This window comes from Malaclemys terrapin, chromosome 8 (genome assembly GCF_027887155.1).
Source record: "Malaclemys terrapin pileata isolate rMalTer1 chromosome 8, rMalTer1.hap1, whole genome shotgun sequence".
NCBI lineage: Eukaryota > Metazoa > Chordata > Testudines > Emydidae > Malaclemys > Malaclemys terrapin.
In genome coordinates this window covers 65157436-65173201 of record NC_071512.1, presented here as the reverse complement: position 1 = coordinate 65173201, position 15766 = coordinate 65157436, and the positions used below count along the sequence as shown (strand labels likewise).

At 42.3% G+C, this 15766-nt stretch overlaps 1 protein-coding gene across 1 annotated transcript in view; it reads left to right on the top strand.

Moving 5' to 3' along the window:
- The window catches only part of KCNT2 (potassium sodium-activated channel subfamily T member 2), a 296278-nt gene that overhangs the window by 102466 nt on the left and 178046 nt on the right, over positions 1 to 15766 (top strand). Inside the window, exons 7-9 of the mRNA XM_054037517.1 lie at positions 2932 to 3006; positions 3431 to 3514; positions 4127 to 4221. Coding sequence (XP_053893492.1) covers positions 2932 to 3006; positions 3431 to 3514; positions 4127 to 4221 — 254 coding nt within the window. The remainder of the gene's footprint in view (positions 1 to 2931; positions 3007 to 3430; positions 3515 to 4126; positions 4222 to 15766) is intronic.

Below are 15766 nucleotides of genomic sequence, written 5' to 3'. Positions count from 1 at the left end.
AGAGTGCCCCAGGGGTTGGTCCTGAGGCTTGTTTTGTTCAACATTTTTATTAATTATCTGGATGATGGGATTAATTGCACCTTCAGCAAGTTTGCAGATGACACTAAACTGGGGGGGGGGGGGAAGAGGTAGATATGCTGGAGGATAGGGATAGGGTCCAGAGTGACCTAGACAAATTGGAGGATTGGGCCAAAAGAAATCTAATGAGATTCAACAAGGACAAGTGCAGAGTCCTGCACTTAGGAAGGAAGAATTCCATGAACCGCTGGGGACTGACGGGCTAAGCAACAGTTCTGCAGAAAAGGATCTGGGGATTACAGTGAACAAATAGCTGTATATGAGTCAGCAGCGTGCCCTTGTTGCCAAGAAGGCTAATGGCATTTTGGGCTGTATAAGTAGGAGCATTGCAAGCAGATCGAGGGAAGTGATTATTCCCCTCTGTTCGGCACTGGTGAGGCCACACCTGGAGTATTGCGTCCAGTTTTGGTCCCCCAACTACAGAAGGGATGTGGACAAATTGGCGAGGGTCCAGCAGAGAGCAATGAAAATGATTAGGGGGCTGTGGCACATGACTTATGAGGAGAGGCTGAGGGAACTAGGATTAGTCAGTCTGCAGAAGATAAGAGTGAGGGGGGATTTAATAGCAGCCTTCAACTACCTGAAGGGGGGTTCCAAAGAGGATGGTGCTAGGCTGTTCTCAGTGGTGGTAGATGACAGAACAAGAAGCAATGGTCTCAAGTTGCAATGGGGGTGGTCTAGGGTGGATATTAGGAAACACTATTTCACTAGGAGGGTGGTGAAGCATTGGAATGGGTTACCTAGGGAGGTGGTGGAATCTCCATCCGTGAGGTTTTTAAGGCCTGGCTTGACAAAGCCCTGGCTGGGATGGTTTAGTTGGTGCTGGTCCTGCTTTTAGCAGGGGATTGGACTAGATGACCTCCTGAAGTCTCTACCAACCCTAATATTCTATGATTCTAAGTATTAGCTCCCCTTAACACTGTCTGCCAGACCCAATACAGATCCTGTGTGATAAGACACAAGCTTTGTTCCATCAATCTGCAACATTGAGAACCAGGTAGCAGCAGGATCTGCATGTCCAGAATCCCGAATAAAGAACTTCCTTTGTGTTTGCTACATGTGTGTCCTTTTTTCTCTCTTGTAATGGACACTACCAATGCAATGAAATCTGTAGCAGCTGATCATCCTTTGTTAGAAAGCATAAAGAGCAGTCCCCTAGAAAGTAAAATAAGCGAAGATATTTGTTCAGTAGAAACACATGATGAGTGAGTTTAAATTAAATTTGAATTTCAAATTTCTAATTCATTATAGTTTTTTTTTAATTGTGCCCACAGTTAAATACAACCACAGCCTTTAATCCTCCTCCTCCCATCACTTCTGTGTACAGTTACCACGCAGAACATTTAAAACTATCCAACTATAGTCTCCTTCATCTGTCAAAATAAAATTATTCTGGCACTATAGCAGCAGTGGCTTCTGGAGATGAAGGTGTGTGGAGGGAGGCGGGGGGAGAATAGAGGATTTCCTTTTTGCACAACAAAGCTTGAATTTAGCATTCAGTGACTGAGTCAGATGATATAATAATGAGGATTGATTAATTTGTTGATATAAATGTCAGATCATTTATGTCTATATTTTTAATTTATCCTACTGCACTTCAAATTCTTGCAATATTTACATGATTTATTCCACAATGTAAATGCTGCAGTATTACATTAACTAGTATGAGCTTCATGAACTTTACCTTTGTGAAGAGTCACTGGGAGCTGGATTCACAAGAGGACTTGGGTGTCTAAATCCCAGAATCGGGACCCACTGGGATTCACAAAATACTGTTCAGCAACCCCCAAACATTGTAGGTGCTTAAAATCACCCTGCACCTAATTTTTTGGCATAAAAGTTCCCTAAGGCACCTTTGCTTCTGCCTCTGAACATACACAGTGCTAGGTGCCCCACGCTAGGTGTCCAGATACCCAAGCCCTAGAAGAGCAAGGCACAAACTGGGGGAAGATAGGTATTCCTCTGCCTAACTCAGCTGCAGGGCCCAATCTGGTGAACAGGTTCAGACCTTGCCTGCTAGATTTGGCACCTCTAGGTGAGTTTACCCAAAACAGGGGGTGGGGAAGAGTACCTCCCTCTTAACCTTTAGCCCAGCAGTGAGTGTACTCACCTGGGATGTGGGAGATCCCAAATCCAAGCTGTCTCTCCACCTAAGAGGGAAAAGGGATTTCAACTGGAGTCTACTGCCTCTCAGATGACTGCCTTAGTCACTGAGCTATGGAATATTTTTATTCAGGGCTCCCTTAGTATCTCCTGTTGAAGATGTTCCACTGTAGATAAATTTTAAAAAAGTCATTGGAGCAGGAGGTCTGGATCCTGGGCCTCCTGCATCCCAGGTGAGAACTCAAATCACTAGACCACAGAATTATTCTCACACTTTCTTGCTCTTTTTGGCCCAGTGTTTAATCCACAGTTCAACAGTTTCAATACTGAAAGAATCACTGGGCCAAATACCACTGCCTATTCCACAGGGATAGCAGACTCCTGACAGAGTGATCTGGAGATAGCTCTGTGAGGAAAGTCTCATGGAGTTTTCTTCTGCTGCTGGCCCCTATTTTAACTTCCCCGATATATAAACAGAAAGATGTCATGTTCTCTCATTTACCTAATCTATTGTTTGCCCCCCACCCACCCACCAGTAGGAACACTAGTGCCAAATCCTGCAGTCCTATCTCAGGCAAGACTCCCAATGACATCAATGGGAGCCTTGCCTACGTGAGGACCACAGGATTAGGCACTTGGTCTTTTCAGATTGCTGCATATTTGCACGTTGTTTGGGATGAACGGTCTCTACAGTGCAACTCAGTGAAAGTCTATTTCTGAAGTTTGGTATGTTTTTGCTGTTTTGAAAAGGGAAACATCTGGGAACAAGTTTTGCGAATACCCTTCCTCCTGGAAATAATCAACGCTGTCCCCTTTATCATTACAGTAAGTATCTGAATTAAGTGTCGGTGTCCATTCCTGGGTGGGATTATGGGTCTGCTCCAACACACACTGAAGCGAGTGGAAGTCTCTATTGACCTGTATGAGTGATGAGCAGGCCCTGTTGGAGAGGCTAATTTAGCAAACTATGTTTTTCTTCTTGAAAAAAAAAAAAAAAATTTAAAAAAGTCACACAGCCAACAATGCAATGAGCAAGATAAACCAGTTAGATGTAAAAGCAGAGAAAACTTGCATAGTAAAAATGTTATCTACACTGTAAACTACCTATCATATATATTATGCAGAAAAAAGTAATATAGTTACCAGTTTTTACATCAGGAGTACACAATTTTATAAACACTGTGTTGGATGTAGTTTCTTGGACAGAAAAGCTGTTAAGATGTATTTGTGTTTATTTCCCCCTCCTCAGATTTTCTGGCCTGCACTAAGAAACCTATTTATTCCAGTATTTTTAAATTGCTGGCTTGCCAAACATGCTTTGGAGAACATGATTGTAAGTATGACCAAAAATAGTGAGGCAAGAATAACTTTTTTTTTTTAAAATATCCATTTCTGAGTCTGCTGACTTCAGCAAGGCTGTTGCTTTCTGGTCAGGGAACTGCACTGGACAAATTTATCATGGGATAATCACATTCACTATTCAATCATGGAAATGCTTCTACATTTTGCTGTATCACCATTTCGTATCAAATTTGGAAATAGTTTCCAATAGTTTCCTCAGTTGGTGGAAACTGGCACATCACTGACTTTCAACAAGGAAAGTTCCCATGGCTAACTCGTATGCCACTCACATGTAGTCTCTCCACCAGGGGGTCTAAAGAGGTGCTATGCTCCAGTTACTCCTGCCTGGCATACGGAACCGTTTGGGCCAGCTGATTAAATTTAGCGCAAACTCTAGGATGCTCTAAAGTATGCCAGGGTAGTCAAAGATGCAGTCACGGAAATCAGGGAATAACTGACTCCTTTGCACCACCCACTGTGCTCAGCAAATTTTAAGTGCGGTTGGGCCATTGTAGCTTATCAAAATATCATGGAACTATTGTATAGGATCAGCAGACGCATTATTTAAAAAAACATAACCAACCTGCTTTTTCTATTAATATAGAATGATCTCCATAGAGCCATTCAACGTACACAGTCTGCAATGTTTAACCAAGTTCTTATTTTAATATCCACATTGCTGTGTCTTATCTTCACCTGGTAAGTAGCAGATGTTTATTACTATGTATTACATTTTCTAATTTAAGCACATTGTATTAAAACAGATACAGTGGAATATTGTTTGTTAAGAGATAATGTTGTTCCCATGCAAGGTTTTAATTAAAAGGTGGCTTCAAGGCAGTGTTGGTGTAGTGGGGTTGGGTGAAAAGAGGGCTAGATTTATTCTAATTCTTAGGAAAATTAGATTTGTGCAAAAACAAATAAAAAAAAATCACTACTTCTGATCTCAGGGACAAAGTTACTCAAGTACATTGGGCCCTCTGCACAGCTCCCCAAACAACTTGAGCCCTACTGTGGGGCTATAAAAGGGAAGAGGTTGTGGCTGGAGTGGCACCTAGTGGGGCTTCTGTGTCCCTGTGCTCTGTTAAGATGCTCTCCATTCTAGCCTTCATTAGACTGGTGAGACAGGTCAGGGAAGGGTCCACAGCATCAATACTTTGGCAATTCCAATGGCTCAATACTCCCATCAAAGGGGGTGCAGAGAAACTGATAACAGTTCAGCTCATGGGTTCGAATAGCACCTGCAGTAAGGTAGAACTACACAACAGTGGCCTACCTAAGTATACTGACTCCTTTCCAACAGCAGAGCTCCCTGTCAAACCCTTATTTCTCAGGCTGTTAGGAGGTGGTAGAGAAGGGGCAGTGAATGGGGAGGACCCTGTGCAGAACAACTATAGTTCTATCATTATTTACTGTGCTAGCCAGAGTGCCTGTGGTGTCACTGCATTGATAAAGCTCAGTCTGTCATTCTGGAGACACTGATTTGATTTTCTCCTGCTTTATTTCTCCAACCTAATTCTTCTGCTAGCCACTGCTATATGACTTTCACCCTTTGGTGAAAGGATAGAGTAACACATGGCCTCTTTTAGTTCTGCCATTAATGTTTGTTCTTTAATCAGAAGAATTTGTGCTCTCTAGTGGCTCAAGGAATATTTCTATTTTTACTCCCTTCATTTACAGCCACATAATTGCATGAGGTCAGATTTTTTGGCTGAGTAAGGACTGCACCATTTGACCCACACTGTACAAAATTAGGGCCCTACCAAAAATCAGCCCACCCCCATGAAATCTGATCTCCTCGGCTGCTGGGAGCCTGGGGCTCTGAGTCCTAACTGCTAGTCCAGCCATACTGAGGAGGGATAGGACTTGTCCTTTCCCTGTATAACTGCTCTTGGTGGGGAGATCAGATCCACCTCCAGAGGCAGCACGGGCAGTCCGGGAGCTGGGCTGTGTGCCTCCGTCCCCTCTCCCTCCCACCCCCGCATTTCCTGCTGCAGCTCTGGGCGCCGAGCTCCTGGCTTCCCCTTTCTCCCCCAGCAGTTCCTGCTGGGGTGGGGGCTTCTGCTCCCAGTGGCTGCAGCTGGGGCAGACTGGGCTCGGGGACTCCCCCTGCTCCAGCCAGAGCTGGGGGCTTCTGCTCCCCATTGCTCCAGCCGGAGCTAAGGGCACCCCCCACCATTCTTCCACCCTATAGTTTCTTCTGGGGCTGGGGCACCCATTTTTCAAGTGGACCCCCAGATTGGCCAGGGGCCCCTGCCTTAATCTGTCACTGGCCTGGACTAGCAGCCCCCAGCTAGAGCACTCCTAGTAGCGTGGGGGAGATCCTACCCATCTCCACCTCCCAGAATCTCCTCTAACTGCAGGAAGCTCAGAGGCTGCTGCCTAGGCAGCACAGAAGTGAGGATGACAATCTTGGGACATCCCCCCCACACACAACTTTGCAACCCCCCACGATCCCATTTTAAGTCAAGACCCCCCCGGTTACAATACCGTGAAATTTCAAATATAAACATCTGAAATCGTGAAATTGACCAAATGAAAACCCTCTGGCCATGAAATTGACCAGAATGGACCCTGAATTTGGTAGGGCCTATACATAATGCTGTCACTGTAATACCAGGACAGTCAATATTGCATCTTCAGCCACAGTTAAAGTACAATATAAAAGACTCTGTTGCAAGCTGTGCTTTAATATTTGTTACTGTCCAACATTTCATTCAAGTGCTAGACAAAATACAAAGTATGCATCCACTTCATAGGGAAGCAAGCTCTTTCTGGAAATAAAGCAGTTTCCCGAGAGCTTGCAGTGTCCCTGGTTGAACAAGTATATGAGCTCCATTTGAAATGGAACATTGTGTTCGGGTCCCGGCATTTTGGTACCGACAGTAAAACATGTAGAAAATGGCAAGCTGACCTACAGTAATTGTGTCTGGTTTCAACAGTTGCAGATACAGACTCATTATAGATCATTATATGCTGACCTAGTGTTGACCCTGCTAGACAGAAAAATAAGGTAAATAAAAATGAAAAACACCCAATAACAATTGCTAAATGAAGCCCTTTGGCAGTGACTTGTAGTATTTGCTGACATCATTTGCCTAAGATGAGTCTTGTGTTGACCAGGAAATTGTTTATATTATTTATTTGAATGTACAGTATTGAGATTTATTTATTTTGGGGTAGCCATTCATATACGAGTTTACAGTGTAGAGCAGCACTAATGACTACTGAAATATTCACACACCACAGACAGCATGCCAAACTCATCTCTGGGGTAAGGTCTTCAGTTATGTTATATCCTTGGTGCATTAGAGACAGTCTCTTTCTTTAGGAGCTGCCCTTATTTATGGCTCAAACAGAGGCCCTGCTGCAAAGCAACAGAGGGGAGTAAAATGCCCCATTGTGGGCCAAACCCTTTCTTGGAGAAAGTTCAAAAGAGAAGCTGCCACCAGGCTGCCATTTCACATACTACACAGAAACAGGCAGTGGCAAAAGCGTCTCTGTCCCCAAATGCACTGGGCCATATACCAGAGCCAACACAGAACCCTTCTGCAGACACAGATTACGCCCCACCAATCCCTTGGATGGAACAGGAAGAATGAACCAAATAGCTCCCCCTTAAGGGTTAATTACAATACAGCCCTTCGTACCTGCAGATTTATAGGTACTAAACACTAGTAGTTCCCATTTACTTTAGTGGGAATTGTGGATGTTTAGCACTTCTGAAAGTCAGGCCACTTGTCTTTACCATGCAGTGTATTAGAAGCCATGCTTATTTAGAAGATGCATGAGGATAAATAAATCCAAACAAGATATAGTAATTATGGTTTGAGGTTTTTTCTTACTTTACTCTGAAGATGAAATAACAAAATAGCTTCAGTTGGTACCCTGATAACCATTACAATTTCTGGGAAGTCAAACCTTTGCTTCATAACTGATTTAAAAGTATTGATGTATTACTTTACTGGTTGAGAAAAATGTGAGGTTTAAACCATATTTTATGCTCAATACATTTATGGGTTACATTCATAGAATCATAGGAATGAAGGACCGGGGGGGTGGAAAAGTGTGGTGGGGGTGCTGAGAGCCATTGAACCAAACTGTAAACCCTGTATAGGATGGAAACCACTTCAAGCCAGGGGGTGTGGCAGCCCTCTCCCCCAGCACCTCGAGTTCCAGCACCGATGTGTAGGGCTGGAAGGGACTTCAAGAGGTCATCCAAGTTCAGCCCCCTGCAGTGAGGCAGGACTATGTAAACCTGGATCATCCCTGACAGATATTTGTCTAACCTGTTCTTAAAAACTAATGACTGGGATTCCACAATCTGTTTTGGTCATCTATTCCAGGACTTAAGTAGCCTTACAGTTAGAAAGGTTTCTCCCCCCCCCCCCCAATATCTAAACTAAATCTCCTTTGCTGCAGATTAACCAATTATTCTTTGGCCTACTTTCAGTAGACATGTAGAACAATTGATTGCCATCCTCTTTATAACAGGTCTTAATATATTTGAGGACTTGTCAGGTCCCCTCCCCCCCAGTCTTCTTTCCTTGAGATTAAACATGCCCAGTTTTTTTAGCTTCCTCATAGTTTATGTTTTCCGAACACTTATCATTTATTGTTGCTCTCTGCTAAACTCTCATTTCTCCATGTTTTTCTTTGAATGCGGCACCAACACTTGGACATAGTACTCCAGACAATGCCTCACCAGTGCTGAGTACAGAAGAAGAATTACCTCCTGCATCTTGCATATGGCACTCCTAACACACCCCAGACTGATATTAGCCTTTTTTCAAAACTGCATCACATTTTTGGTTCATATGCCTTTTGTAGTCTACTATAATTCCCAGTACTACTGTGTAACCCTTTATTCCCTCTTTTCTTGTGCATTTAATTTTCCCTCCAAACTATAGTGCTTTGCACTTGTCTTTTTTGAGCTTCGTGGTGCTGATTTCAGACCATTTCTCCAATTTGTCAAGGTTATTTTGAATTCCTGTCTTCCAAAGTGCTTGCAACTTCACCCTACGTGGCGTCATCTGCAAATGTTATAAACTTATTCCTCATCCCCTCCCCACCCCATGTTGACTATTCCTTATAACCCTATTATCCTCTAGGTGCTTACACACCGATTTTTAATAAAACTGTTCTAGTATCTTTCCAGGAATTGAAATTAGTTTGACTGATCTAATTCCCTGAGTCCTTTGTTCCTCAGAATGTTTGCTCTTCTTTAGCCCTCTTGGATCTTACCCATCTTCCATGAGTTCTCAAACATAACTCAAATGGTTTCAAGATTCTTAGATTTCAATTAGTTCCTTAAGCCTAGGGTGAATTTCATCAGGGCCTGATTACTTGAATACATATAATTCATCTAAATATTCTTTAATCTGTTATTTCCTTATTTTTCCTTGTGTTCCTTCCACCTTGTTAATATTAATTGAGTTAAGCAGCTGGTCATAATTGATCTTTTTAACAAGACTGAAGCAATATAAGCACCTGAGCCTTCTTGGTATCTGGTATTAGCTCTCCTTCCCCTCTAAGTAGTGAACTTATACTTTCCTTCATGTTTCTTTTGTTCCTGATATGTTTATAGAACCTCTCCTTACTGCCTCTTTTGTACCTTAGCCTTTCTGATTTTATCCCTGCATGCATGCCGAGCTATTCTTTTGTACTCATCCTCATTAATTTGACCATGTTTCAACTTTTTATAGTGTTCCTTTTTGATTGTCAGGTCATTAAAGAGCTCCTTATGCAACCATCTTTGCCTCTTCCTATTCTTCCCATCTTTCCTTTACATCAGCATAGTTTGCTTTTGTGCCGTTAAATATTTTCTGAGAAACTACCAGCTCTCCTGAACTCTTTTTCCTGTTAGATGTTTTTCCCCCATAGGGCACTACCTACCCATTTCTGAGTTTGCTGAAGTCTGAACTTTTTAAAGTCCATTGTATTCTGCTGCTCTCATTCCTTCCTTCCAAGTTGACTTCCACCTTCAGATTCACAACTGAGTCCTCCCTGTTAGTCAAAATCAAGTCAAATACCCCTTAGTTTCTCCCTCCATCTAATGACACCAGAAATTGTGCCCAACACATTCCAGTACTTACTGGACATGGTGCGTTTTTCCCCTTATTACTTTTCCAACATATGTCTAGACCTTTGCTTAAAGCCCTGAATAAAGGGAGGCATGTAGTACTCCTCCCCAGGACTGAACCATTCAAGGGGGAGCCTTCAGACATAATTGGAGCTCAAAAAAGTACAATTCCTTCCCATCTCACACCTTGCTCCCAAAGGGATATAACTTCCTTCAGACCTATACTGGGTGCTGATTGTTTCCATTAATGCTGGTTCAGCTCATCAGGCTGATTCACTAGAAAGGAAGAGTCCAGCCTAACTCCCATTTAGGATTTTCAGTGGGACTGAAGGAGTACATAGGTCTTGTGCTTGTCTCTTATGCAAGTGAATTTCAACCAAAGTACAGATCAATTCAAAGACCTGACTGCGTAAATAACCCCTTTGTTCTTAACAGATGTGTTCCTTTGAACACCCACCCTTAAGGAAGAAGGGCATAGTGTTTAAAAAACTAATCTTGCTTAAAGGGGAAGTGAAGGCTGAAATTAGACCTTTTTAAAATCAGCAGGTCCAAATAGCCAGCTCTTTCAAAACTCTTGGATGCGTGTTGAGGAGCTCATCAGACCACTAATATTGATTTTCAATAAGCATTGGAGCACTGGAGAATTTCCAGATGACTGGAAGCAAGCAACTATTGTGCCAATTTCTTAAAAGAAGGTAAACAGAATGTCCTGGGTATTTATAGGCCTGTCAGCCTGACATCAGTCCCAGGCAAAATAATAGAGCAGCTGATACAGGATTCAATTAATAAAAAGAATTAAAGGAAAAGAATGTAATTAATGCAAATCAGGATGAGTTTCTGGAAAATAGATCTTGTCAAATTAACTTGATTTTTTATGATGAAGTTACAAATTTGGTTGATAGAGGTAATAGTATTGACATATACACTTAGACTTCTTTATGGCATTTGACTGGTACCACAGAACATTTTGATTTAAAAACTAGAAGGATATACATTTAACATGAAACACGTTATATGGATTAAAAGCTGGCTAACTGATAGGTCTCAAAATGTAAGTGTAAATTGGGGTTTTTCATTGGGTGGGCATTTCTCCAGTGGGGTCCCACAGGGATAGGTTCTTGGTCATATGCTATTTAACATTTTTATCAATGATCTGAAATAAAACATAAAATCCTCACTGATAAAGTTTTCATAAGACACAAAAATTGAGGGAGTGATGAATAATGAAGGGACAAGTCACTGATTTAGAGCAATCTGGATCACTTGATAAACTGGTCATGAGCAAACACTGCCTTTTAATACAGCTAAATGTAAATATGTACATCTAGGAACCAAGAATGTAGGCCATACTTACAGTATGGGGGAAAATCTATATTGGGAAGCAGTGACCCTGAAAAAGACTTTGAGGTCATGGTGTATAATCAGCATAACATGAGCTCCCAGTGGGATGCTGTGGCCACAAGAGCTAACATGATCCTGGGATGCATACAGGGGAATCTCAAGTAAGAGCAGAAAGCTTATTTTACCTCTATATTTGGCACTGAAGCAACCATTGCTGGAATACTGCATCCAGTTCTGGTGTCCACAATTCAAGAAGACAGTTAATAAAGTAAAGAGGGTTCAGAGAAGAGCCATGAAAACGATTAAAGGATCAGAAAACAGGACTTATATGATAGATTCAAAGAGGTAAATCTATTTACTTTAATAGAGAGAAGGTTAAGGGGTGACTTGATTACAGTCTGTAAAGTATCTACATGGGGAACAAATATTTAATAATGGGCTCTTCAGTCTAGCAGAAAAAGGTAAAACACGATCCAATGTCTGGAAATTGAAGCTAGATAAATTCAGACTGGAAATAAAGAGTACATTTATGACAATGAATAATTAACTATTGAGACAATTTACCAAGGGTCATGATCGATTCTCCATCACTGAGAATTTTTAAATCAAGACTGGATGTTTTTCTAAAAGACATACTCTAGGAATTATTTTGGGGAAGTTCTATGGCCTGTGGGGATACAGGAGATCAGTACATGATCACAATGGTCCCTTCTGGCCTTGAAATCTATCACTCTATAACAATCATATACATTTTTGTATTCTCTAAAAGTAAGTGTTTTCTGTGTTTTACTCCTGTTATCTCTGCAGAATCTACACATGTAAGGAGGAGTGAGCTGGAGTTTTTGAATAACTATTTACTACGTTCCAAACAGTTTTAGCAATGCAAACCTATTGAAATCAGTGTTTCCAAAGCATCACTGAGCGCAGGGCCGGCTCCAGACACCAGCTCAGCAAGCAGATGCTTGGGGCGACCAACGGAGAGGGGCGGCATGTCTGGCTCTTTGGCGGCGGGTCCCTCACTTCCTCTCGGAGTGAAGGACCTGCCACCAAATTGCCGCCGAAGAATAAAGCGGCGGCAGCTCGAAGTGCTGCAGATCGCGATCGCGGCTTTTTTTTTTGGCTGCTTGGGACGACAAAAACCCTGGAGCCGGCCCTGACTGAGGGTATAATTTTCCTTTAGAGCATTTGTTACAGCCTGTTCTGTGAGGTAAAGTAGGTAGCCAGCTTCACTCTCAGAACCTAGTCTGAGATGTGCAGGGCTTGCAGTTAGTTTCACATATAGGAGGCTAGGCACACTCTTGCCTCTTACATGTGTGCAATGTGGGTGAGGGGGGAGGCATGAGGAGCTTCCCTGCCACATGCCACTCCTCCCCACAAGCACCACATGCAGCCCACTAAAGGCCAGGCACTATCTGAGTCAGCGTCTGGACAGTGCAGGGACTGCTCATTCCCTAGTCCCCCATGGGTGCACAGTGCCTCAAAGGGAGCTGTGAAGGAGTAAGGTCATGGCCCTTCCTTCCCCATGCTGGTGCATGGAGCTGGACTACTATACAATGGAGCATGCTGCATGCGTAAAGGCTGTAGATGTGGGCTTGCTCCCATTACACGCGAAGGACTTTGGGGAGACATTCTCTCTCACAGGTTCCAATACCTCCCATGGAGATGATACAACACTGCACCATCCTTACTCTGGACTGTGTCCAAAAGGCACAATCTATCCTAAAAAGAACATCTGAAATCAAAGTCTGAAAGGCAACAAATACCAAACCTCACAATGACAACTGTAAGGTTTTTTTCAAAAGTAGAATTACACTTCAAAGTTAGGATCAAACACTAAATATTTAAAAAGAGCACCTTCTTACTCAAGTCTGCTACCTGTGCGTATCTGTCATATCTGCTGACTTTAGGAACAATCAAGTTTTACTACTGCTAGCAGCCCCCGGGTCCCAGCTTGTGTGTATGGGGAAACAGACTGGGGTAAGGAGACTGGCTTTCAGCACCCCTACTATTCAAAGTGTTCCCATGCCACTGACTATAGACATTTTATATGAACTGTATTCTACCTCATTCATCATGAGCAAAACTATCAGTTAATATCAGTGGTTATGCATCAGATCCCAGGCTGAACTTGCAGGGCAGGTAGTTAGATCAAATATAACCAAAAAATGACTTTTCTGGGAGTCAATAAGAATAGACATAGAACCTCACAATAGCATTTGTAGGGAGCTACTTTTCAGACTACTCTCTGTAATATACATTTCTTGGTCAGGGACATATTTCTATAGATGCCTAGTACCCTGTGTTTGTTGTTGTAAAACAACCACCCTGAATATAATTTCAGTAGAACTCTTTGAGCAACATTAGGAACAGAACCCTTACTGTACTCCATTCTTTGACAGTCTGTTTGTGCATGTGGAGTAGGAGTGCTTGGCAAATACACACTTGATACATTTAAATTTGCTTAACCAGTAGTTTGTTCTGTATGTGGCAGTACATCTAAGGATTTCTCTTTATTCAAGAGACTTTCTTCTTACTTCAAAGGCAGTACAAACTCTCCAGTAAGTTTCTTTAGGCACAACAATTGTCCTCCCAAGAACAGCATTATGTGAAACAAAAATATTTTTACTAAAATAAGTGTCCTTATCAGACAGAATGTTCTGTGATAGATTGAGAGAAATAGCATAAATTATAGTACTTACAAAGTTTGTTGTGAATCATTTATCCACTGAAGGCTAGTGCTCATTTAGCAAATGAAATATTCACAAGTGACTTATTCAACAAGCTCCGTGGACAGTCAGAGTCACCCCACATCCCCAGCACTGAATCAACAAAACTCTTCTCATTGTTTTTCCGCACTAGTAATCATAAAAAGAGGTATGAGCATATAATGAGAAGGTTGACAGTCTGCTGCCAAAGCAGAGGAGTCAATGTTTTATGCTTACGGCTATAAGAAGTTTGCACAAACTTTGCCATAGAAATGGTCCAGTAACTCAGGCCTGACCCAAAGCTCATTAATGTCTATAAGATTCACAGTCCCTTAACATCAGATAATCAGGGTGCTTCCAAATACTGAGCTGCATAATACAGCACACAAGACGTGGTTTTTTTCTCCCCTTTTAAAAGAGGTCCAACAAAAAACAAACAACTGCAAATAAAATCCGTAGGCAAGGTTCTTAGCTGGAGTAAATCAATATATTTCTACTGGAGACAAAGACACCCAGGTTTACCCCAGCTGAAGATCTAGATAAATGTGATGTGACACTGGGATAAGTATGGTCAATTATGAGACATAGGATAAGCCATGTTTTTTTGGCTCTGGATAATCATCTAGGCCCAGATTCTTAACGGTATTTAGATGCATCCGAAGAAGTGGGCTGTAGTCCACGAAAGCTTATGCTCTAATAAATTTGTTAGTCTCCAAGGTGCCACAAGTACTCCTGTTCTTTTTGCGGATACAGACTAACACGGCTGCTACTCTGAAACCTGGTATTTAGGTGTTGATTTAAATGGGAGTGCAGTGTCTACATGCCTTTGAGGATCTGGGCCTTTAGTTCATCCATGACATTACTGTTTGTCACATAGTGCACTCAGTGTTAAGGGCCCAATCCTGCAACCTACTCTTTTGAGAGTTTTGCATCCAAAGAGACTGTTTGGTTGAACACTAAGGGCTAGATTTACAAAGGAACTTAGGCATGATGATGCTCAGCCTCACCATGCCTAACTTTTAGGAGCCTAGAAAAATCTATTGGGATTCCCAAAGCCTGAGTTCAGTAGCAATGCTCCCTATACAATAAATGGGGAGAGAGAGGTGCTTCAGAACTGGGTTCACAAAAGCTATCATGCTAGGCAGCTCCCTGCCTAAGCTAAGCAATGGGAGATGCCCAGTGGAGGAGTGTGTTCTGAATCTCAGCCCCTCAAAGAGATTGGTGCCTAAGCGCAGGCACAGGGAAGCGCCTCCTTCTGCTCGGTATTCTCAGCTGCAAACCCTCTTGGAGTTAGGTGCCTTTGGGAAATGGAGGAGGAGCTGCTTGATCATCACTTTTAGCCCAGGCGTTAGGGAACTCAACTGAGATGTGGGGGTCCATCAGTTCAACTCTGCCCTCCACCTGAGGTGTAGAAGGGATGTGCCATTTCCCAGATGAGTGCCCTACCCACTGGGATAAGGGGCATTCTGATGTGGGCTTCCTCTGTCCCTTCTGAGGGAGAACAAGGAGCCTTTGCAGCATGCCTGGAAGTTTGTTAATGGTATGTTTTTACACGTTCATTAGTTGTAATCAATGTGCTATTTTAGTGTCTTATATGGTGCCAATTCTGGAGTCCTTCACAGGCAGACACATGAAATTTAATGAAAATTTCACCCATGAAGGACTGTGGATTACTGCTCATTAGGCAAAATGATGTGAAAGAATGTGTGGGCCAGATCCTCATCTGCCTTAAGCATAGTTCCACTGAAGTCAATTGAGCTACACCAGTTTACACAAGATAAAGATCTAGCCTGTCTACTTGAAGTCAGATATTTGCCCAGATATTTTATCATCTCTATATTTGTTCAGATGTCATTAAGCTTAAACGTTGTTACTGGACCACTGACAATAAACTGGTCCTTTAATCAATACAGAAATCAAGTGCAGGTTATGAATCCACATACTCCTTAGAGAATCCTGTTAAAGAAATAGTGTCTGAACAAAAAGCAGTCAATTGTGTAGTTTAAGGTTCGACTATACAAGGCCACATAAGTAGCTAGAAGAACAGGAGTACTTGTGGCACCTTAGAGACTAACAAATTTATTAGAGCATAAGCTTTCGTGGACTACAGCCCACT